The 25,198-nt window shown below is 47.7% G+C and overlaps 1 protein-coding gene across 4 annotated transcripts; it reads right to left on the reverse strand.

Moving 5' to 3' along the window:
- Positions 1–5,101: 5,101 nt before the first annotated feature.
- Positions 5,102–21,940, reverse strand: ALAS1 (5'-aminolevulinate synthase 1). Of its 4 annotated transcripts, none has more exons than XM_011986236.1 (12): positions 21,762–21,934; positions 21,145–21,346; positions 20,554–20,773; positions 17,278–17,505; positions 15,991–16,140; positions 14,783–15,005; positions 13,657–13,841; positions 12,931–13,110; positions 11,569–11,733; positions 7,828–8,096; positions 6,960–7,122; positions 5,102–5,392 (listed from the first exon to the last, which is right to left on the reverse strand). In XM_011986236.1, exons 3-12 carry the CDS (start codon positions 20,750–20,752, stop codon positions 5,232–5,234), a joined length of 1,923 nt encoding a protein of 640 aa, XP_011841626.1. In that variant the 5' UTR covers positions 20,753–20,773; positions 21,145–21,346; positions 21,762–21,934; the 3' UTR covers positions 5,102–5,231. The 4 variants fall into 4 exon arrangements, with proteins under 4 accessions (XP_011841626.1, XP_011841623.1, XP_011841624.1 ...); XM_011986233.1 differs by having other exon boundaries at positions 20,554–20,784; XM_011986234.1 differs by lacking the exon at positions 21,145–21,346 and having other exon boundaries at positions 20,554–20,784; positions 21,762–21,940.
- Between the last annotated feature and the right edge of the window lie 3,258 nt (positions 21,941–25,198).

Below are 25,198 nucleotides of genomic sequence, written 5' to 3' on the forward strand. Positions count from 1 at the left end.
AAAAAAAAAAAAAGAAAAAAAAAAAAAATGGGTAAAGGTCTGAAACACTGAGTAGGGCCTCAGTTATTATTAGGTGATGGGATTTACACGCAGGACCCTCAACTGATGCGGCTTCAGTGTTTCTCTCTCCACCCAATGATCCTCTGGGCCAGGGACCCCTTCCAGGGCACTGACAGGGTTCAGATGTGGTTGTATTAGAGGCACATGAAGCTGGGGCAACAGCTTTCTATGGAAGCAGGACCAGGGCAGAGAGTGCTCCCTAAGATGAGGAAGCAGAGGAGCAGGCAGGAGACTCAGGCAACCTGATAGGAGGAAAACTTCAAGGTGAGGAATGTCTGTTCACTAAGATTTCTTTCTTTTTTTTTTTTTTTTTTTTTTTTTTTGAGACGGAGTCTCGCTCTGTTGCCCAGGCTGGAGTGCTGTGGCCGGATATCAGCTCACTGCAAGCTCCGCCTCCCGGGTTCACGCCATTCTCCTGCCTCAGCCTCCCGAGTAGCTGGGACTACAGGCGCCCGCCACCTCGCCCAGCTAGTTTTTTGTATTTTTTAGTAGAGACGGGGTTTCACCGGGTTAGCCAGGATGGTCTCGATCTCCTGACCTCGTGATCCGCCCACCTCGGCCTCCCAAAGTGCTGGGATTACAGGCTTGAGCCACCGCGCCCGGCCTAAGATTTCAAATACAGTTTGCCCTTTTCCCTTTAGGACACCTTATTTAATACCGTCAGCTTCTAAATATCCTTAGAGAACTTTCATGACATTGTAGTTTCACATGAGAGTTGCTTGCAAAAGCCAAACTTCCTTTTTTTTTTTTTTTTAAGATGGAGTCTCATTCTGTTGCCCAGGCTGGAATGCAGTGGTGTGATCTTGGCTCACCGCAACCTCCACCTCCTGGGCTCGCCGCAATTCTCCTGCCTCAGCCTCCCGAGTAGCTGGGACTGCAGGCGACCGCCACCTCGCCCGGCTAGTTTTTTGTATTTTTTAGTAGAGACGGGGTTTCACTGGGTTAGCCAGGATGGTCTTGATCTCCTGACCTTGTGATCCGCCCGTCTCGGCCTCCCAAAGTGCTGGGATTACAGGCTTGAGCCACCGCGCCCGGCCTAAGATTTCAAATACAGTTTGCCCTTTTCCCTTTAGGACACCTTATTTAATACCGTCAGCTTCTAAATATCCTTAGAGAACTTTCATGACATTGTAGTTTCACATGAGAGTTGCTTGCAAAAGCCAAACTTCCTTTTTTTTTTTTTTTTAAGATGGAGTCTCATTCTGTTGCCCAGGCTGGAATGCAGTGGTGTGATCTTGGCTCACCGCAACCTCCGCCTCCTGGGTTCAAGTGATTCTCCTGCCTCAGCCTCCCAAGTAGCTGGGATTACAAGTATGCACCACCACCCCTGACTAATTTATTGTATTTTTAGTAGAGATGCGGTTTCATCATGTTGCCCAGGCTGGTTTCGAACTCCTGACCTCAAGTGATCCACCTGCTTTGGCCTCCCAGAATTTTGGGATTACAGGCTTGAGCCATGGAGCTGGGCCCAAACCCCCATTTTTAAGCAGTTCACGAATCCGGCCTACTTCCTGCAGGTCACCTGGTCCTTTGTTCTCATAACCCCAAGAAGCAGGGAGGGGCACATGCGCCTGAGTGCCTTGCTTCTGGGTCTTACAAAGGAGGAGTGGATCTTCCTAAGCATTCAGGTAGCAACATTACCCCAGCTGGAGGAAAACAATCCCATTTGAAGGAAGGGAGGTGCTGGGGTCCTGGGTGTGGAAATGAGAGGGACCATAGAAAGCCCTGAAAGCTCCTGCGAGGCAGCAGAGCTGGGAATGCTGAGCGAGGCCCGTTTCCTGAGCAGGAAGGAACCGAATCATGATTCGGTGGTGATGTGGTTTTCATCAAGCCCTGTAGCCTGCCTAGGTGTATGGTTTTATCTGATGGGACTGTGACTCAGCGGAGCTCTCAGGGTGTGTGCCCCAGGCCTGCTGCCAGCTTCCTGGCAGCCAGCCCAACTCTGTCCAGAGAGGAGAAAACACAGCTGCTGTTTCTAGAGCTACGAGAAGGGAGGCGAGGTCAAAGGACTCTGCTCAACTCCAGCTGCTTGGTTTTGCTTCAACTCTCTGTCTTTCTAGTGAACTTGACCTGTTGCCATTGGGTTTCTTTTTCATTCATTCAGTACACATATGTTTAGCACCCACTATGTATCAGGCACTGTGCTGGACTTTGAGGACACGGAAGTGAGAAGACAGGCACCTGTCGTCAGGCAGATGACATTACAACAGGGCAAATGGCCAGCAGGGGAAAAGTCATTGTGGGTGGTGACCAGAGCTCTGAAGGGCGTCATGTCAGAGGCCAAGCAACGGTGAGACTGCAAGACGGTCTGCCCTAGCCGGCATGCTCAATGGGGGTCTCCTTGGGGACCCTTGTTTGAGTGAAGAGAGGCAGCCACACCATGATCCAGGGGAGAAGCATCCTGGCAGAGAAAGAATGGCTTACACCAGGGCCTGGAAGTTGCACAGAACCTAGGTATTTGAGGCCCCCAGTGAACAAACAAGGGTAGGATGGGAGATGGGTCTGGAGAACTGGATGGGACCTTGATCCCAACTTTGCCAGCCTGTGTGAGGAGTTTAGGGTTTTGTTTTGTTTTGAGATGGAGTTCACTCTATCACCCAGGCTGGAGTGCAGTGCCATGATCTTGGCTCACTGCAACCTCCGCCTCCTGGGCTCGAGCAATTCTCCTGCCTCAGCCTTCTGAGTAGCTGAGATTACAGGTGCGTGCCACCACACCTGGCCAATTTTTTGTATTTTTAGTAGAGACGGGGTTTCACCATGTTGGCCAGGCTGGTCTCAAACTCCTGACCTCAAGTGATTCACCCGCCTTGCCCTCCCAAAGTGCTGAGATTACTTACAGGCCTAAGCTACCGTGCCCGGCCTACGGTTTTTGAGTCAGGATCTCACTTTCCCAGGCGGGAGTGCAGTGGTGCAGTCTCAGCTCACTGCAGCCTCGACTCCCCGGGCTCAAACGATCCTCCCACCTCAGCCTCCCGAGCAGCTGGACTATACAGGTGTGCATCACCACACCTGGCTAATTTTTAAATTATCTGTAGAGATGGGATTTCCCATTGTTGCCCAGGCTACTCTCACAAACCCCTGGGCTCAAACAATTCTCCTACCTCAGCCTCCCAAAGTGCTGGGATTACAGGTATCAGCCACCATGCCCAGCCTGAATTAATCTGAGTGTGACTGGAAGACCTAGGAAAGTTTTCTGCCAGGTAGGGACATGATCTGATTTTATTTTTAAAAGATCTTTCAGGCTGCTCTTGGGGTGAGTCGGGCAGATGCCATATGGAGGCATGACAAGGATGGTGGCAGAGGAGGGGATGAGATGTGGCCTGGCCTGAGATTCACTTCAGAGGTGGAACTTGCTAGTAGAGGACTTGCTAGTAGTGTGCATGGGAGGGAAAGGGTTGATTTCCACAGGAGAGGTCTGGTGTTTGGGCAGATAAGGAAAGGAGAAGACCAGACAGGGAGGGGCAGCAGACTCGGGGTGCCCTCCGTGCCTGTGTGGTTGGAGGTGCCTGTTTGACACCCAGGGATAGATGGCAGTGCACAGATGCAGCTTAAAGCCCAGGGCTGGGCCGGGCGCGGTGGCTCAAGCCTGTAATCCCAGCACTTTGGGAGGCCGAGACGGGTGGATCACAAGGTCAGGAGATCGAGACCATCCTGGCTAACCCAGTGAAACCCCATCTCTACTAAAAAATACAAAAAAAACTAGCCGGGCGAGGTGGCGGGGGCCTGTAGTCCCAGCTACTCGGGAGGCTGAAGCAGGAGAATGGCGTAAACCCAGGAGGCGGAGCTTGCAGTGAGCCGAGATCTGGCTACTGCACTCCAGCCTGGGCGACAGAGCAAGATTCCGTCTCAAAAAAAAAAAAAAAAAAAAAAAGCCCAGGGCTGGGTGGGGAGTTGAGTACAGTTAAGAGACCAGCCTGGTGGGGCCATCAACATTCACAGGAAGACCCAGTCAAATGGAGCAAGGACCAGCTCATGAGGTAGGGAGAAAACAATCAGCAGAGGTTAGTGGCACAGCTTAGAGGAGAAGCTTCAAAAAGGCCAAGGACAACCACTGCAAATATCACTGAGATCCAACAAAGGAAGACAGAACTGGCCACTGGACTTGGCAAGATAAGAGACAGATGTGAGAAATGAGCAGCCTTCCTAGAGAACAGGGATGAAAGGGTGACTGCCCAGAACAGGGGCAGCACAGAGAGGCAGGGGGAGCAAGAAGAGGGTCTAGACAGAACAAGCTTATTTTTCAGAAGGGGGACAAAGCCTCTGCTGGCCAAGGAGAACGAACCAGCAGAGGGGGAGAAATTTTGCAGCAAAGAGATGGTTGTAGGACCGTGCAAGAAGCAACAGGACCTGAAATACAAATGGAGAGAGGCAGGGTGAGGAGCACAAACCCCTCTGCTTTTGCTGGATGGGACACAACTACAGGTGCAGGAAGCTGACAGGCTGGAGGATGGGGTGGTGACAGACAAGCCAGTCTTCTGATGCCCAAACTTTCACAGGGAAAAATGGGGTCAAGGCAGTAGCTAAAAGGGAAAGTCAGGGGGAGGCAGCTGTAGCAGGACTGCGACGCAGCACTGTCCATTGAAGATATGAAGTGAGAAGTTTAAAGTGAAACCAGCCGCCAAGGTGGTGTCACTCTTTCAAAACCGTTCAGTTGCCGGGTGCAGCTGGGTCAGCCACTGGATACAGTAGGCATTAAGGAGGTAGCAGGGTTCAAGCTGTGGGAGGTTCTGCCTCTCCTGCTCTGAAGCCATTACCAGAGCTCCAGTACTTTATTCAGCTTATTCATTCCTAGAATACAGACTGAACTTAAAGGGATGATGACAATTATTATTTTTTATTTTAGAGGCAGTCTTGCTCTGTCACCCAGGCTGGAGTGCAGTGGAGCAATCGTGGCTCACTGCAGCTTCAAACTCTGGCCTCAAGTGATCTTCTTGCTTTGGCCTCCCAAGTATTGTGATTACAGGTGTGAGCCACTGTGTCCAGTCAATGAAGAATTTTATTCAGTAGCCAATAGCAGAAAGAGCCACCACTTAAACAAGAATTTATTTCCAGGACTATGTTTTTACTATAGATTAAAATTTAATATAACTTAATTCACATATAAAGACAACTCTGAAGACTATCTGGATATGATAATGGCCTGGGGTTAAGTGGAATAATTGAGGTCATGCTCAGGCCTGAGCAGATACCAACTTACTCAAGCCTGAGAAATAGGACTTCTCTCTTTCACTCATCACTTCAAAATGCAGTGGCCTCCTGCAGAAGTTGCACTCAGCTGAGGAATGCGGCTTCAGTTCCAGCCCCACTTGCTTCCACGTGACCAGCAGATTCTCTGAGGAGAAACAGTTTTTAAATATTAAAGGGAGTAATATACACAAAAGAAATGAATACATATGTCCACATAAACACTCATACACAAATGTTCATAGCAGCATTAGTCATAACAGTTAACAAGAGAAACAACCAAATGTCCACCAATAGATGGATAAATAAAATGTGGTAAATCTGTACAATGGAAGGTTATTTGATAACAGAAAGAAATGAAGTGCTGATGAATGCTACAGCATGGATGAGCTTTGCAGACATGATGCTGGAAGAAGGCAGACACAAAGGAACACACGCCATATGCTTCCACTTAGACACAAGGTCCAGAAAAGGCAAATCCACAGAGACAGAAAGACCCGTGGTTGACAGGGGCTGGGGATGGGGAAAAGAGGAGTGACTCCTAACGGGCAGCGGGGCCTGAGGCGATGAAAATGTTCTAGAATCAGATAGAAGAGATGGTTGCATAACACTGGGAGTGTATTTAAAAATCATGGACTTGGATACTTTAAAGGGTGAATTTTATGGTATGTGAGTTATATCTCTATTGAGATAAGGCTTTTATAAAAATTTTAAGGCTTTCATAAAAATAAATAAAGAGAAAAATAAAACCCCGAGTTGGGCTTGATTTCACAGACCTGTAGGGAAGAAGCTGCTCCAACACTGCCACATGACAGTTTAAACCCAGCATTTCCAATAGAACAGAGAGCCCATGAGGAAGCTGAGCCATGCTGGGCGGGCTTGGGAGGGCAATGTACCTTTGAGGCAGAGGTGACCTGTGGCTAACAGCCCCCTTCTGTCTCTGCCTTTAGGTTGGACATGGGTGGGGCAGTATAGAAGCACGGGGCAGTTGAAAATGTTGAGCAATTCCTCTTATCAGAGGGGATTACGTGTGGGGTTATTCAAGGATTATACAACGTCATGGAGTAGAGGGCAGTGGCGAAGACAAATGTGAGCTGGACTCTGGGGGACCAGCAGGGACTCAAGCCTTCAGAGGCCTTTTCTCCCTGCAAGTCATTACCGTGTATCCTTCAGCCATGTAGACAAGGGGGCACTGGGAACACTGAGCAGATTCCCAGGCTCCCTCAGAGCTCCCAAAATGACACTCCACCCTCTTGATGTGAATCAGACAATAAATATCGTTTAGGGTTTTGAACCATTTGAGGGCATGCTTAGTTACTGGGAAAAAGAAGAAACAGGCACCGTGGCTCACGCCTGTAATCCCAGCACTTTGGGAGGCCGAGGCGGGCGGATCACGAGGTCAGGAGATCGAGACCATCCTGGCTAACACGATGAAACCCCGTCTCTACCAAAAATACAAAAAATTAGCCAGGCGTGGTGGCAGGTGCCTGTATTCCTAGCTACTCAGGAGGCTGAGGCAGGAGAATGGCGTGAACCCGGAAGGCGGAGCTTGCAGTGAGCCAAGATCACGCCACTGCACTCCAGCCTGGGCAAAAGAGCGAGACTCCATCTCAAAAACAAAAACAAACAAACAAAAAAAAAACTAAAAAAAGAAGAAGAAACAAATCTGAATGCCTCTGAAGGGCTTCAATTATAAACACTGCAAAGGTACTCACCAAGGAAGTAGTTCATCATCTGGGGTGTGTGGTGAGGGGTAGGGGCGATCCGTAGGAGCTCTTCTCCCCGGGGCACGGTAGGGTAATTGATTGCTTGCACATAGATGTTATGTCTGCTCATTAGTTCATCACAGACTTCCGTGTTTTTAGCAGCATCTGCAACCTAAGTTCAATGAGAGCAGAAGGTAAGGTCACAACAGGAAGGACTACCTCTTAGCAGAGATTCTAACGAACACAGTCCCCACAACACTCAGGCTCAAGACCAGACTGTAGCAACATATGCAAGCTTGGGGCAGAGGGAAAGCGCTGCCCAAACACCTGTCATTTAAAAGGAGCCAGTGTTGTTTTGTGAAGACCAGAGAACCAAAACCTTATTAAAAAGAAATACATTTTTAATGAGAAAACACTGGTTCCATTAGTACCAGCAGACTCTCATACCCAGGATGTATAATCTAGATTCGGTTATACTAGCTGTATTCATTATACTAATTTAACTGTGACATCAACAGTGCTACCATTTGTAGTGGGAAGGGCAAAACCTATTTTGAAATTTACTAAGTAGAAAGCCATACTTCAAAGCTGGCCAAGCTCAGGCTTCTGGAGCTTTCCAGATACAAGCTCTGTGTTTACCCTGTTAAGGTCAGTGCTCTGGAGAGGGAACTTCTGCCCCAGCCTGCTGGGTTCAAAGGCTTTCTTCTCATGGTGAAGTCAGCCAATGGCGGAAACATGACAGAGGGTGGCTGGCTACAATCCCTCCCTGGCAGTCACCCCTCTCAAGCCCAACTTCAGGAAGGTATGAAGCAGAACATCCGTACATCATGTGTAGAGGCACAGCCCACAGCAAGTCCGATCAGAGACACGCCATTACCCGCACAGGGATGATGTGGCTGGGGCAGTGGACAACAGGGAGGCCGGCATCCATTAGCATCTGTCTCATGAGCTTGACGTTGCGCTGGTGCTGGCGGCGAAGCACCCGTCCCTCAGCGCTCTTCAGGATCCGCACAGACTCCAGGGCTCCAGCCAGCAGCATGGGTGGCAGAGAGGTGGTGAAGATGAAGCCAGCAGCATAGGACCGTACCGTGTCAATCAGAGAACTCGTGCTGGCGATGTACCCTCCAACACAGCCAAAGGCTTTGCCTGGGAGGAGACAGCTTCATTAATTACAGCAATAGCCTCTAAATGGACACAGCAAGGTGTTGTAGCCTCAAAGCACTGACTTTTCTCCTTATCTTCTTAATTTGTTTCCGGACTGATTGGTGTAGTCATGCACCACATTAATGATGTCTCAGTCAATAACGACCACATATATGATGGTGCTCTCATAAGATTATAATACTGTATTTTTACTGTACCTTTTCTATGTTTAGGTATGTTTAGATACACAAATACCATGGTGTTGCCTACAGTATCCAATACAGTAACATGTTGTACAGGTTTGCAGCCTAGGAGCAACAGGCCATACCACAAAGCCTAGGTGTGCAGTAGGCTATACCATCTAGGTTTATGTAAGTACACTCTATGGTGTTTGCACAATGATGAAATTGCCTAGTGATGCAAGTCTCAGAACGTATCTCCCATCGTTACACAATGCATGACTATAAAAGGATATCTAATCATCCTTTTTTTTAGAGACAGGGTCTTGCTCTGTCACCCAGGCTGGAGTGCAGTGGGATGATCATAGCTCTCTGCAGCCTCAACCTCCTGGGCTCAAGTATTCCTTCCACCTCAGCCTCCCAAGTAGCTGGTACAGGTGTACACCATCATGCCTGGCTAATTTTTTAAATTTTTATTTTGTGTAGAGAGGAGTCCATGCTTCATTGCCCAGGGCTGGTCTCAAACTCCTGGGCTTAAGTGATCCTCCTGTCTCAGCTTCCCAAAGTGCTGGGATTACAGGTGTGAGCTATTGTGCCTGGCTACTCATTTTTAAAAGGGTAAAAAAGCTAAGGAAGGTTACAAAAGGGTCTTGCCCAAAGTCATATGGCCAAGCTGGTGTCTAACCAGGATCAAAATGCAGGTCTTCCAATCAGACCTGACACCTCAGTGGGTCCCAGTGTGCCCAAATACCCTGCTGCTGCCTCCCTTCCCACCATCTTATTCTCCTTTCCCTTTCTCACTCAGGCTTGCTGCTCTGACAGCCAGCACAGCTCCACTCCCCACGTCTGCACTGCATGTGCTTTTTGGAACAAGACTGGCTCTGCAGTGCTTGCACCATCTTCCCACTGCGAACATTATCCCAGAGGCTGGAATTTTACCCAGCTAAGGCGTTAACTGTTTTGGTGTGACTGGTGTTATTTCCTACTTAGTTAAGAACAAAACTCTGGACAATTAATGCATTTGCTAGACAAATATGAAAACTCAGAGCCTGTTAGGATTGATTTAGGGCCAGACTTGGTTTTCAATTCTCACTGAGTCCTTTTGTATAATCTGCATCTCAAGTTTCAGGATTAAAAACTCCAGAAGAGGCCAGGTGCCGTGGCTCACACCTGTAGTCCCAGCACTTTGGGAGGCCGAGGTACGCAGATCACTTGAGCTCAGGAGTTAGAGACCAGCCTGGCCAACATGGTGAAACCCCATTTCTACTAAAAATACAAAAACTACCCAGGCATGCTAGCATACACCTGTAGTCTCAGTTATTCAGGAGGTTGAGGTGGGAGGATCACTTGAGCCCAGGAGGTGGAGGCTGCAGTGAGCTGTGATCACACCTGGGCGACAAAGTGAGAGCCTATCTCAAAAAACAAAAAGAACTCCAGAAGAGTCTTCATAGATCTTAACATCACATTCTATAATTAATGCTTTTGCTAAAACCACATGCAAAGCCGAGTTGGTTCAATCTCCTATGGTACAAAGTTTCTCTCTCCAGCCTTTTCCATCTCACAATGACCATACCTTCAAAGAGCCCACATCAGGAGACATCCTTAAAAGAAAAGAGCTTCTGGCTGGGCGCAGTGGCTCACGCCTGTAATCCCAGCACTTTGGGAGGCTGAGGTGGGCAGATCATGAGGTCAGGAGATGGAGACCATTCTGGCTAACACGGTGAATCCCCGTCTCTACTAAAAATACAAAAAATTAGCCAGGCGTGGTGCCAGGTGCCTGTAGTCCCAGCTACTTGGGAGGCTGAGGCAGGAGAATGGCATGAACCCGGGAGGCGGAGCTTGCAGTGAGCCGAGATCACACCACTGCACTCCAGCCTGGGCGATAGAGTGAGACTCTGTCTCAAAAAAAAAAGAAAAAGAAGAAAGAAAAAAGAAAAGAGCTTCTTGAATTAGGACACATGATTAAGTGCTTTTCTCCTGGTAGGGGTTCCGCCCTTCAAACTCCCAGGCTCGCTGGGTCGGCACTAGGTTCTCACACCCCTTGACAGTGCTGAAGGACACTTTTTAAAGAGCCTGCCCTTCCTTTACCAAGCACAGGTTATAAACTGGCATTTTACTAACTGCTAGATGGGTTTCCAACTGCCTTACTCACTTTTGAAAGCTGCACTGCATGTGCTCTTTGGAACAAGACTGGCTCTGCAGTGCTTGCACCATCTTCCCACTGCGAACATTATCCCAGAGGCTGGAATTTTTTTTTTTTTTTTTTTGAGACGGAGTCTCGCTCTGTCGCCCAGGCTGGAATGCAGTGGCCGGATCTCGGCTCACTGCAAGCTCTGCCTCCCAGGTTCACGCCATTCTCCTGCCTCAGCCTCCTGAGTAGCTGGGACTACAGGCGCCCGACACCTTGCCCGGCTAGTTTTTTGTATTTTTTAGTAGAGACGGGGTTTCACCGTGTTAGCCAGGATGGTCTCGATCTCTTGACCTCGTGATCCGCCCGTCTCGGCCTCCCAAAGTGCTGGGATTACAGGCTTGAGCCACCGCGCCCGGCCGAGGCTGGAATTTTACCCAGCTAAGGCTGGGTAAAAAAAAAAAACAAAACTTCAAATTTATATAATTTTCATCTCTTTAGGGTTCTCATAGGTTCTCAGAGGGAATGTCTATAGTAACTGTTTGCATATAACTTATTTACCTTCTCCACAAAACTTCTGATTTAGGTCCTATTGTTTTCTCCATTATATTGATGATGAAACCGAGGTATAGAAAGGTTAACTACCAACCCAAGGTCACACAATTAGTGAGGCGGCAGGACTCCAAAGTCTAGCTCCCACCTACCACAAGACATAGCCTCTGTATGAGGAAAAACAGAGGAAAACTAGGATGAATTGGAACGTTCCCATGTGGGAGGCACGGAGCTCAGCACTTCACAACACCTGAACCTAACAAGTGCTCCAGGAGAAAATACTAGAATTCTTTTTTCTTTTTAATTAAGAACAACCTGAGACACAGAGAGTACAGGCTCTTGCCATGGCATGTGGCTAGACCCACAACTCTGTCTGAAATGAATTCAGATGGCAATAAATGGTCTATCTGTTGTGTTAGGCTGTGGGGTTTACTTTGATTCTAAGAGCCATGCCTCCATGACCCAAGGGATTCCACTAAGCTGGGCCAAAAGAAAGAGTGGCCCAGGCTTCATATGCTGCCAGACTGTCTCCTCACCTGGTCCCAGTCAGACTAGTTAGTCCTTGGCCTTATTAGGATAATGGAATTTTAGTGTATGTAATGCAATGTATACATACCAAGTGTTCCAGAAATGATGTCCATTTTTGGCATGACTCCATCCCGATCCCCAATCCCTCCGCCTCGAGCCCCGTACAGTCCCACTGCGTGGACCTCATCCACAAAGGTGATTGCTCCAAACTCATGGGCCACATCACACAGCTCTTCCAGTGGGCACACTGCCCCTGAGGAAAGACCAGAGACTGCTCTGAAGAGCTTGCCACTTCAGAAATTTCTGTTTTGGTTAGAGTCAGAACAATGCAAACTTATATTCTAAGGTATCATTTTTAATATTGGAAAGAAAATGAACTTCCTCCAATTTCTAGGTTACCTGGGATCCCAGAGCCTAGTGAAAGCCAGAATAGAAAATCCACTTTCACCCAAATCTATTTTAAAAAGTCCACCAATTACAAAATCCTGGCAGAATGCAATACCACACAGCAATAAAAAAAGAACGAGACCATGTCCTTTACAGCAATATGGGTGAAACTAGAGGCCATCCTAAGTGAATTAATACAGGAACGGAAAAACCAAATAGCGTTCTCACTTATAAGTGGAAGCTAAACATTGAGAACACATGGAAGGGAACAAAGACACTGGGGGCCTACTTGAGGGTGGAGGGTGGGAGGAGGGTGAGATCAAGAACTACCTATTGGGTACTATGCTTATTACCTGGGTGATGAAATAATTTGTACACCAACCCCCTGTGACACATAATTTACCCATATAATAAACCCACACATGTACCCACTGAACCTAAAAGTTGGAAGAAAAAAAACAAAAATCCTGGCAGAAAGGAAAAGATAATTAAAAAATACAACAAGCCGGGCACGGTGGCTCATGCCTGTAATCCCAGCACTTTGGGAGGCCGAGGCGGGCGGATCACGAGGTCAGGAGATCAAGACCATCCTGACTAACATGGTGAAACTCCATCTCTACTAAAAATACAAAAAATTAGCCGGGCGTGGTGGTGGGCGCCTGTAGTTCTAGCTACTCTGGAGGCTGAGGTAGCAGAATGGTGTGAACCCAGGAGGCGGAGCTTGCAGTGAGCCGAGATGGTGAAACTGCACTCCAGCCTGGGTGACAGAGCGAGACTCTGTCTCAAATAAATAAATAAATAAATAAATTAGCCAGGCATGGTGACGGGCGCCTGTAGTCCCAGCTACTCGGGAGGCTGAGGCAGGAGAATGGTGTGAACTCGGGCGGCGGCGCTTGCAGTGAGTTGAGATTGCACCACTGCACTCCAGCCTGGGTAACAGAGCGAGACTCTGTCTCAAAAGAAAAAAAATAAAATTAAAAAACACAACAAAACACCATACTTTTAAAGAGTTCAGGCCTAGTTTTTCATCTTAGATTTCAGAGGAACTTCTGTCCACACTTACCATCCATTGAATGGACAGTTTCAAATGCCACAATCTTGGGGACTGAAGGGTCAGATCTTTGCAGCAGTTCTCTGAGATGGCTGACATCATTGTGGCGGAAGATGTACTTTGGCACTCGGCTGTTTCGAATCCCTTGGATCATGGAGGCATGGTTCCCAGAATCAGAGTAAATCTCACAGCCTAAGACAACAAAAATGCTATTTATTGCCACGTGCATCAAAGACAAATTATTTCCTAGAGAGAGACGACAGACTTTTCCTTGGAAATGATGCTTTGAAAATGCCTATTAGGAAAAAGACACTGTGTGCCAGTTTCTTCCTGGCAAAATAACTAGTTAGTGCTTCCCCTGTGAGAAGGTCCAAAGGTGTAGAATAACCTTGTGGCAGGCAATTAATCTGCTCTTAAATCTGGCTGCCTCACTCCAAACTCAATCAAGAGCTAACTAAATGATTTAGAGACTTCTCCAAAGGATCATCTTAGAATATAAAACATATTTGAGGCAATTAGCTCAAGGACAAGACGTTTCAAGTTTTAATTTTCACTGGTATCATGTTCTCCTGGAACCCATAATGTACAGTTAGCATTTCATGCTTGACCCCAGAACAAATGCCCAGATAGGATTGATTTTCAATTGAGAGGTTCTGGTAAGCCTTCTTTGTTGCCAATTTTCTTGTTATTACTAAGAAACCCAAAAAACTCTAAGGCACCCATGCCAGGCTTCCTTACCTGGCATCATCTTAGCCAGGGTGAAGAGGGTTGAGTCATTGGCCACAAAGCACGAGGAAAACAAGAGTGCAGCATCTTTCCCATGGAGGTCTGCCAGCTCCCGCTCTAAGTCCACATGGAATTTACTAGTTCCAGAAATATTTCTAGTACCACCTGCCCCAGCACCATGTTGTTTCAAAGTGTCCCTGTTTAAAAAAACAAACAAACAAAACCAGAAAATACAGCTCATGGTTCTAAACACTATGTGAATTTTTTCCTCTTTCTAGGATCCAGGAGACTCAAACATGTTGATGTAGCAACTCTCTCACTGTGAAACCTGGGGTCAGAAATTTCAACTGATTTCATCTTCAGACTAGGTGGGAGAAGGTGTCAACACTAGGGTGATGACACCTCCAGGAATCATCAAGAACAAGTGTTCATTTAACAATCAGTAAGTGCTTGGTATTAGCTGAGTTTCTTGTCTAAGAAACTAAGGTTTATTTTCTCTGAGAAACATTATTCTTTCCAATAACATGTTATCTTAAGAAAAAACAAACTCTAGAGGGACATTCTGGATGGTGGTTACCCTCTGCAAGCCAGTCATGTAATGTTAGGATATATCACTATCATTAAACCTCAAACTGGTTAAATTAAACCTCAAACCTCTTTAGCAAGCCTTTGGAGAATCTGGCAAGCCACTCTCTCAAGCATCCCTAGGATGGTAAGCCTCCTGAAGGAGGAGTAATGGGACCTACATCCTTTTTAACATGTCTTTTGAAGTAGCTTTTTCTCTAGCGCTGCTAGATTCGTATTTCTCCTCTCACAGCCACAACCAAGGATGTCTCTGTGCAAGACTGCCTGGTGTTAAAGGCACACTCACTTGTAGAGTGGTAGAAAGTGGACTGACATGTGTGGTCATTGAGCCTATAAACTTGAACCCTCACAAGCTAAGGGGCTCCAGCAGCTACTTGCATATTAGAGTTCCTTTAAAAATAATCTGTAGATATTTTTCAGAAACTAAGAATAGTATTTTGCTGTGGCACGCATTCAGCTACTGAATGTTCCCTCCATAAAGATCCAACCCCTATACATCATCATTGGCTTGCCTAATAACACCAGTAATATTTGAAAGCCAAGGGCTACTTACATAACTGCCCCACACACCCGTGGGTGGCGACTCATTCCTAGGTAGTCATTACTGCACCAGACTGACACCTGCTTTTTGGTGATGAGGGAGTCTGAATAGTCATCTGCCATCGGGAAGATGTGTGCTCGCCGGTTCACAGTTTTAAAAACTCGATAGGTGTGGTCATTCTTTTTCTCATCAATTTTTTTCTCAAAGAAACGATCATACTGAAAAGTGGAAACAGCTGAAAATCAAACAAAAGACAGGAGAGAATGACAGTTGTGAAACACAACTGCATTTTGGTGAAAGACAACAAGTCTCAGCTTGGCCACTGAAGGAGATCCTGGGCAGGTTATTTGATGTCCTCATCTTGTAAGTAAATAAGACTGTATATTGGCCGGGCGCGGTGGCTCAAGCCTGTAATCCCAGCACTTTGGGAGGCCGAGACGGGCAGATCACGAGGTCAAGAGATCGAGACCATCCTGGCTAACACGGTGAAACCCCATCTCTACTAAAAAATACAAAAAAACTAGCCGGGCGTGTTGGCGGGCGCCTGTAGTCCCAGCTACTCGGGAGGCTGAGGCAGGAGAATGGCGTAAACCCGGGAGGCGGAGCTTGCAGTGAGCTGAGATCCGGCCACTGCACTCCAGCCTGGGAGACAGAGCGAGACTCCATCTCAAAAAAAAAAGACTGTATATCAAGTGTTTGGCCCAGTGCCATGTGTAGATGGTAGGTATTAAAGGACAGAAGGCAGGCTACCAACAGCACCTGTAGTCACCATAACCAAAAGCACCTGCTCACGCAAGCAAGGGATATGCCTTTCAAGCCTCAACTCACCATACATTTTTTGTTTTTCCTAGAGACAGAGTCTCTCTCTGTCATTCAGACTGGAGTACAATAGCGTGATCATAGCTCACTGAACCTTGAAGTCCTGGGCTTAAGCAATCTTCCTACCTTAGCCTCCTGGGTAGCTGGGGCTATAGGTGTGAGCCATCATGCCTGGCTAATTTAAAAAACTGTTTTTGTAGAGATAGTGTCTTGCTATGTTGCCAAGGCTGGTCTCAAACTCCTGGCCTCAAGTGATCATCTCCCGCCTCAGCCTCCCAAAGTGCTGGGATTACAGGTATGAGCCACTGTGCTCAGCCTCACCATGCAATTTTATATTTAATCTAATGTACATTTAAATTATAAATTATCTCCTACATCAGGCAAATAACAATAAGACTTACATTTTGGCAAGTTATCTTGAAGAAGATGAGACACTCTTTCTGGTCTTTGCTTTTGCATGATGTCCTGGAAGTTCTTCAGCAGCCCACTGGGATCCCCTCCATCAGTTTTCACACTAACCACACTGGGGCTTGCTGAGGTTTCAGCAACCTCTGGAACAAAAGTAACAAGAAACAAATGGGACCAACTTTCTATTCTGATTTCACAGTATCTTCCAGACATCCTGTCAAAAATGGTTTATTGCCTAGTTCACAAAAAAGGCCAAGCATAACCAAAGTTAGCTGTAACTGAGTGTACAAAGCATCTCTTCTATTTTAGTTACTGTAATGGCAGACTCATGGTGTTGTTTTCAGAGCTACTGGCCTGCTTTAATGAACAATAAAGTCCAAAGCTTTCTCTGCTGGTTGGCATGTCTTATTCACTCCACAACATCCCCAACCCAATCCTAATCTCAATTTTCTGGTTTTTGATTTTTTTTTTTTTTTTTGAGACAGAGTCCCATTCTGTCACCCAGGCTGGAGAGCAGTGGCACGATCTCGACTCATTGCAACCTCTGCCTCCTGGGTTCAAATGATCCTCCCTCCTCAACCTCCTGAGTAGATGGGACTATAGGCATGTGCTATCATGCCCAGCTAATCTTTGTATTTTTGGTAGGGATGGGGTTTCGCCATGTTGGCCTGGCTGGTCTTAAACTCCTGGCCTCAAGTGATCCACCTGCCTAGCCCTTCCAAAGTGCCGGGATTATAGGCGTGAGCCACTGAGCCTGGTCTTAATCTCAATTTTCTTCATAGAAAACAATTTTGGCCATATGCATAATTTCTGCTGGTTAGGCTTTTGGGGAGCCTTGAGTGCCCTGCAGATGTAGCCACAGCTATATATTGTGGAGTTAAGGTTGCAATTCAATGACCATCAGTAAGACACCCAGCTTGGGAGCCCTAGGACCAGCACTTACTGCAGTAAAACCATTGTTTTCTATCTTTATCCCACCAGATGATGGGAAAGACCAAAGGGACAAAAGGCAGCTGGTAGCAGCTCAAGACTGCAGGTTATTTTAAGAAATTAAGTAATTACTATAAAAGCCTGTCACATCCTACATACACACCAGAAAGTCCCACTTTTGCAATATAGTCCCTTGACTGTCTATCTTGAAGACCTTCCTCTCTGGCCCTAAAAGAGGAAGGTGTTTCCATAAATACTGCCCTAATGATAGCTCATACACAAATCTGATGGCCCAAAAGAACTAAAAGGACCTCTTCACTACCACTAATGGTTCACGACTCATCTCTTACCTTTCCTCACGGCATTCATTTCCTGCACATCCTCCTGAAGCTCAAGACTGGCTTTGCAGAAGACACTGCTGCCTCTCTGATTCATCTGTGCTGCCAGGAAAGGGCATTTGCTTGCAGTGCCCTGGCTTGTGGCAGGCAAGGGGTGTCCAGACGGAAGCTGTGTGCCATCTGGACTCTGCTGGGATCCATCAGGAGCCTGTTGGACCTTGGCTTTGGCAGTTTTGTCTTCTGAGGGAGGAAATGGAAAAAGTGAAGCATCAGATCTGGCTGCACAGTGTGTAAGAAAACCACTTATTTCTTTCTTTTATTGCCTCAAAGATAAACTTAATACTTACTCACTCTACCCCACCATCCAGACAGAAGTTTGTGTTTGTTTGTTTTTTCTAAGATGGAGTCTTGCTCTGTCCCCCAGATTGGAGTGCAGTGGCACAATCTTGGTTCACTACAACCTCTGCCTCCCGGGTTCAAGTGATTTTCGTGTCTCAGCCTCCCAAGTAGCTGGGATTACAGGTGTGCACTACCACGCCCGGCTAATTTTTGTATTTTTAGTAGAGATGGGGTTTCACCACCTTGGCCAGGCTGGTCTTGAACTCCTGACCTCAGGTTATCCACCTGCCTTGGCTTCCCGAAGTGCTGGGATTATAGGTGTGAGCCACTGCACTCAGCCACAAGCTTGTTTTTATTAGGTTCTGCTAATCTCTCTAGTTTTTCATCTGCTTCACAAGAAACAATACTCATGTGAAGAGCTGACTGGCACATTCCAGTTGCCTCTTAAACCCATAGTATTTCTCCTCACAAATCCAACAAAGTACCATTTTCTAGTTTTAGACAACCTGGAATCCTTGAGTTGGATCATTCCCAGTAATTTCTACCCCAACTGCACTCAGCTTATTTCATGAGAGGACACACTCTGTAAGGTAACTGGAAGTATTCACACACAGTTTTTTCTCTGCTAACATTTTCTTTTCCTTTTTTTTTTTTTGAAACAGGATCTCACTCTGTCAACCAGGTTAGGGTGCAGTGGTGCAATCACAGCTAACCGCAGCTTTGACCTCCAGGCTCAAGTGATCCTGTCACCTCAGCCCTCCAAGTAGCTTGGACTGCAGGTGTTCTATTGTGTCCAGCTAATTTTTTTTTTTTAAACTTTTTGTAGATACGGAGTCTTGTTATGTGGCCCTAGCTTCTATCAAACTCCTAGGCTCAGGCAGTCCTCCCGCCTCAGCCTCCCAAAGTGCTGGAATTACAGGCATGAGCCACCACATCCTGCCTCTGCTAACATTTTTTAAACAGATTCTTGACAAAGAGGCTTGCTGTTGCTTAACATAAAAGCTACTGGTTTTTCTCTAAACAAAAGAAATTAGGCTAAAACTTAGGTCTTTAGATTGCTAATAGAGTAAGAAAAAATAGGGGTATATCACATTCACATACCTCATCTACTTTCTCATCTAAATTCATCAAAGTCTGCTGACTTAACACAGTTGGCTGGTAATTATCCTTCTAGTTACAGTGACTTCCCTCTCCCCTTGAGCAAATTCATTCACCTTCTTTCTAGAAAAGTCTTTTTTCATCATTCTGGAATACTCCTGTGAGTCACTGGCTAGCCTTTCCTATAACTTGGGTAAGGTGTCTCAATACAGTTTTCATTAAAATCTTCTATAAAAGAAAGCCAAAAAAATTATTTTGAAGTTAACTTCATTTATTATAAAAGTAATACATATTCATTAAAGTCTAGAAAAAGAAAAAAAAACCTATCATTTAAAACATAACCATTGCAAGCATTCTGGTAAAAAAGACATAACTAACTCTTGAAAATAAACCCTATAAAGGATTAAATCCTTTCTGCTTAAAGAAAAACAAAAATTCTTTTCTTACAAGCCCACACCCAGAGAACACGCCTAAGAAAAACCTGTAAAATACTCTCTAGGATTAAGTGGAACCTGAAAAGCCTTGTTCTCTCCTAGCAGAACCAGAGCAAACTAAATTCAACTCCAGTCTCTGTTGAAAACAACAACAACAAATGTATATACAAATAAAGATACATGGCATGATCTCAGCTCACTGCAACCTCTACCTCCTGGTTTCAAGCAATTCTCATGCCTCAGCCTCCCAAGTAGCTGGGATTTCAGGTGTATATCACCACGTCCAGCTGATTTTTGTATTTTTTGTAGCAATGGAGTTTCACTACGTGGCCAGGCTGGTCTTGAACTCCTGGCCTCACATGATCCAACCGCCTCAGCCTCCCAAAGCGCTCAGATTACAGGAGTGAGCCACTGCACACAGCCAAGATAAATTTGTTTTTAAAATCACTAATACTGTACGATTTCATTTATATGAGGTACCCAGAATAGCCAAATTCATAGAGACAGAAAGTAGACTGGTGGTTGCCAGGGGTTGGGGAGAGAGGAATGGAGAGTTACTGTTTGATAGGTATAGAATTTCAGTTTGAGAAGACAAAAAAAGTTCTGGAGATGGATGGTGGTGATCGTCACACAACAATATGAATGTACCACTGAACTGTACATTTTTAAATGCTTAAAATGGTAACTTTTCTTGGGCGTTTTACCACAATAAAACAAAAACTTTTAAGGAAAAAAACAAGTCACTACTTTAAAAAGCCAAAGGTGCCAGGCACGGTGGCTCATGCCTGTAATTCCAGCACTCTGGGAGGCTGAAGCAGGTGGATCAGGTCAGGAGTTCAGGACAAGCCTGGCCAACAAGGTGAAACCCTACTAAAAGTACAAAAATTATCCAGGTGTGGTGGTGCATGCCTGTAATTCCAGGTATTTGGGAGGCTGAGGCAGGAGAATCGCTTGAACCTGGGAGGTGGAGGTTGCAGTAAGCCGACATTGCATCACTGCACTCCAACCTGGGGAACAGAGCAAGACTCTGTCTCAAAAAAGAAAAACTAAATAAATAAAAAGCTGAAGGCCAAATGTTTAATGAGGGAAATTAGAAGGCCAAATGTTTAATGAGGGAAATTAGAACACTCCAATTTAATATTTATGTGAACGAGGCACTGAGGAAACACTAAAATCCCAACAGACACTAACATGCAATCCAAAAACCTGCCATGTGCAACACTGGCCACTGTTTCACCTTTAAAGATGGAAAGGCTAAAAGTGCCTACCCTTGGGGTGACAATCATATGAGATAATCTGTGCACAGAGCAGCCCTTTGTGAGTGACTGTGGCCCTCACCACCACTGTGGGGACTGCTTCTAGTCTACCAATGAGCACACACACCCGTACCTGCTCCTTCATTGTCAGTGACACTTACTCTCACTGGCCGGAGAGGTTTCTTTGATCTGTTGGTAGTGTACTGCTGCAGTGGACAATGCCCGAGGGGCTGGCTTGGCCCCAACTTCCATCATCTTGGGGCAGTTTTGGGCATAGAACAACAGAGATTTGCCTGCTTTCTGCAGAAAGGCCTGGGGGACTCGGGATAAGAATGGGCAGCGGCGAACAACAGTCTCCATGTTCAAGAAGTATGCTGGCTCCTGTGGAAAGACTGATGATGAGTGACATCAACAGCTGTTAATAATCAGGCAAATATCACCGCAAGCTCATTGGATTCAGGTGTCACCTGCAGTTTATATAAAGGGTACCCTGGAATACTAACACTTCTCCCTCAAAAATGCCTAAGGACAGCACTGATGTGAGACTCAGCTAAGGAATGGTGACCACATTTTACACGGGTCACCAACTTCTTCATTCCCCAGCTCTACACAAAGCAACTTCACCAAATGAAGTAAATACTGACAGTACATAGCCAAGGGGGCAGAAGGATGAAGCAGAAGTCAAAAACAGGTTTGGGAGGCCAGAGGTTTCTTAGGGAGATGCACAGTGCAGATAAGACATCTTGGCTTACATCCAGGTGGAGAAGGGATGTTAGGGAAGAAACCACTCATCTATCCAGACAGGGAAGACTATTAGGGATCCTGACTTTCTCCTGGTCCCCGCATCCCCGAAAGCACTCCTAAACCCGAGGAAGGAGTCCAGCATACCCCCGAGTCCCTGAAGCAAGGATTCCTCCGCGGTCGTGTCCCCACAGCGGGAAGAACTGGGCATAACTGAGAAAGGAGGGGCACAAACGAGGGTAGGAGTATGAGGACCAGCGCCTTGGGACTCACTGGGGACGCGAAGGGGCTATAAAGTTGAGGGAGTTGAGTCTGGAGAAAGAAGGCAGTACTCGGGCAGTGGGGGTCAGAGGTGACCCGCGGTCGAGGTCTCGAGAATGACGGGAGGGGTATGAGAAGGGAATTCTAAAGCGGCGGGTTCAACCGGGAATAGCTGGAAGGGGCCGAAAGGGGGAAACTGAGGCGGCCGTCTAGGCAAAAGATCTGGAGGATAAACGCTGACCTCAAGGCGGCGGATGACTCGGACAGTGGGGGATGGGGTCCCAGCGCCCCGAGGAGAGGTGCCCCGGCTGACAGGACACGCGGGGGCTTCCCCGGCCGGCGCCGCACCTACCGCGCGGGCCCTCACCTGCGCTGGGGACTCTGTGGAGGCGGCGACGAAGGAGGTGGGCACTCAAGCCGAGAAGTCCAAACGAACCGTTCGTTGCCCTTGTCCAGGAGCAGCCTCAGGCCGCGATCGCCGGCGCCTTAATATATAGCAGGAGTGACCGCTGCGCATGCGCCGTGGGCGCTGCCTTCTTCCGCGCAGGCGCGCCGCGTCGCCCTCGGCGAGCTGGGCGGGCGGGGCAGAGAAGCCCACTTCTTTGGCTCTGCGGTTATCCGTGCAGCCGGGGATTCCCCGGCTCGCCTGCCGGGAGGAGGAAGGGCCAGGCGGTGAGCGGACGAGGTCTTTTTTCCCGACCTCATCCTGCACTCTCGTGCTGCCTCCCCACCAACTACCCTGGGCTTCAGAACCCTACGCCCCGATTGTGGGGTATAAAATGGCAAGGTCGAGGCGGCTAGGGCCAAGTTGGGGGCTACAGGGTTGTTAAGATGGGTGTCTTGGACCTGGAGGAAGAAGGAGATCCAAGGGGTTCTGGGCCGAGGTGTTAAGCAGGATCCATCCCATCTGCGGCTTGCTTTGGAAACTGTGAACAAGGGCTTCCCGAAGGAGGTGGAGCTGATTGTATCCCCTACAGATGGAGTGGTCTTGGCAGGATGCGGAAGAAGCGGGACACTCAGCTGTGGCACTTTCCGGTCTAAGATGATCCAGAGGAGGCAGAGGAACAGGGCTGGATGGAACCCATCCATTCCACAGCTCTGAGCACTTGGGGCGGAGGGGGAGGCACAGGGCCTGACAATAGTTAGCATGTAACAAATATTAGCCACTATTTTTATTTTCCATCTGGGGTTGTCTGAAGCCCCTTGCTGGCCACCCTGGGCACCAGCAGGGTGGCTTAGGCCTCCATCCCAAAGGTCAGCGTTGGGCCATACCTCCGTTGAGTTTCTCTGGCACCACACATGAAGTGTAGGGCTTGGCAAACCCCTCTCGGGAATGCCGGTCTGGCTTCCTTGCTCCACACCCTTCCCAGCTTGGCTTGGGCTGAGTTGGGCTGGGCCTGTGCCAGGCTCAGAGGTACTCTCCATTCTTGAGGAAAGGGCAGTTGAGAGTATTCCTTTCCCAGCTACGCATTAACAAGAGGGACAAAGTCCAGAATGATGGTGACCAGGGTGTGTCCAGGTACTTTGCATTTCCCTCTCTGAGCATCCAGCTGGCTGCAAGGCAGGTGAGGTGAGTCTCCACCTTCAGAGGAGGCACCTGGGTTCAGAGTGGCAGTGGGACCTGTCCAGGATGCGTGCTTTGGTCTGAGAGCTCAAGACCCAGTTCTGTGCCATTCTGCCAAGGAATCCTGGGCAGTGCCCATCACCCAGAGAAGATGAGAGAGAAAAGGTCAGCACTTGGACCCAAGTGCAGCTGTAAGTGGGAACAGAATAAGGATGGTATTGAGTGCTTTGCTCATCTTTGGGCCTTGCTTTCCTTAGCTGGGCAATAGGATCATAACCCCTGAAATGCCTGCCTCACAGGGTTGTTTTTTGTTTTTTGTTTTGTTGTTGTTTTGTTTGTTTGAGACAGAGTCTCCCTCTGTTGCCCAGACTAGAGTGCAGTGGCACAATCTCGGCTCACTGCAACCTCTGCCTCTCAGGTTCAAGCGATTCTTCTGCCTCAGCCTCCCAAGCAACTGGGATTACACCACCATGCCCAGCTAATTTTTGTATTTTTAGTAGAGATGGGGTTTCACCATGTTGGCCGGGCTGGTCTTGAACTCCTGACCTCAAGTGATCACCTTCAGCGTCCCAAAGTGCTGGGATTATAGGCATGAGACACTGTGCCCGGCCCTCACAGGGTTTTTTTGGGGGGCGATCAGAGGAAAAGCCAAAGCAGAAAGAACTGGATAATGGAGTTGGGCATGGGTTTCAAATCCAGCTGTGAATCTTACTTGGCCATAGACTTGGGCAGGCCACAACCTCTTCAAGGCTTGGTTTCCTGATTTGTAAAGCTCTCCCAGCCCTGCCACTTGTGGCTGGCGGGAGGGTCAGGTGAAGTCCTGTATTTCAGAGGCTTATTGTTTAAACTGGCAAGTCCCTAGCCCTCTGGGAGTTTCCTGTTTAATATAAAGAAAGATTGGGAAACAAGGCCAACTCACATGGAAAGTGAAATAGAGTGTTGTAAGCAACTCCAGATGGAGGAGGAGGAGGAGGAGGCTATTACTCCAACAGGCGCTGAAAGAGGAGGATCCCAACCACGAGGAAGGCTTCCAGAAGAGAAGCGGGTGCTGGCTAGAAGGGTGGATCTACATGCGACTGGGAGACTGGGTGAAGGCTTGGATGGAAAAGGCTCAGCCCTGTGGGGGTGGCGGTTGGGGGATCAGCATGAGTCAGCCCGAACAGCTGGGCAATGGGAGTATGGTCAGGACTTGGCACCAAGAGGTCAGACCAGAAAGGCCCTAAACGAGCCACAGTGTTTCCCAGTGTCAGGGCCCAAAGAACCACCCCCAGGGTACTGGTCAAAATGCAGATTCCTGGGCCGCACTCCTTTGATTTGACCCAGAAATCTGCATTTTAACCAGCCCACCTTTCTGGTGAGGTAAGGGTGAGGTATCTTGAGATATGTTTCTTGAGTGGTTCAAGGTTTGAGGCCTTGAAGGGCAAGGCATAAGCCATGAGTTCTAGTCCTAACTCTGAGATCTTGAGCAAATCACCTCATGCCCTAAGTCTTAGTTTTTGTGTCTGTGAAATGAGAATGACCCCACCTACCTCAGTGATGAGTCTAGGTGGGCCCTATTCTGCTCCAGTTGTGATCCTTCTGGGCCTCTTCTTCCTGCCTCTGCCCCCTCCTCCTCTTCTTCTTTCTTTTCTTCTTCTCCTTCTCCTTCTTTGCCTGTCACGCTTCCCTTATCATTCCCTCCTTCCCCATCTTCTTTTCCCTTTCTCTCCCTCTGCCCTCCTTCCCTCCTTCTCCCTCCTCCCTCCCTCCCTCCCTCCCTCTCTCCCTCCCTCCCTCTCTCTCTGCCTCTCTCCCTTCTCAGAGCCACAGTATAAACTCATCTTATCACTTGCTCTGGCCCTGGGCAGCTGGAGTTGAGGCAAGGTCAGGCCCCATCCCAGGGATGGCGCTGGGGCCTTTTTTCCCTCCCACCCAGTTTGCATCATGGTCTTCGTCATCATCACTATCACCATCAGGGGCTGCTGCACATAGTACCACCCAATGGTCAAGGCAAAAGGAAAATGTCAACCCCAGCCCCCAGAATTCACCCTTTTTGTTCTGGGCCCCAGGAACTATTTTTATTTTTCCCCCTTAAATAGCTGTTTATTAGCAGTGTGCTGGAAAGGGTGATGGAGTTAGCATTCACAGACAATACCACACACCACTGTCACGAGGGAGGCAAGAGCGCAGGCAAGCCAGCCTGCAGCCCCGAGGAGGAGTCCCCCTCTTCAAGAGAGTATGGGAGGGGGCAGGGCCTGGAG

The sequence above is a fragment of the Mandrillus leucophaeus genome, unplaced genomic scaffold (genome assembly GCF_000951045.1).
Source record: "Mandrillus leucophaeus isolate KB7577 unplaced genomic scaffold, Mleu.le_1.0 Scaffold296, whole genome shotgun sequence".
Lineage (NCBI taxonomy): Eukaryota > Metazoa > Chordata > Mammalia > Primates > Cercopithecidae > Mandrillus > Mandrillus leucophaeus.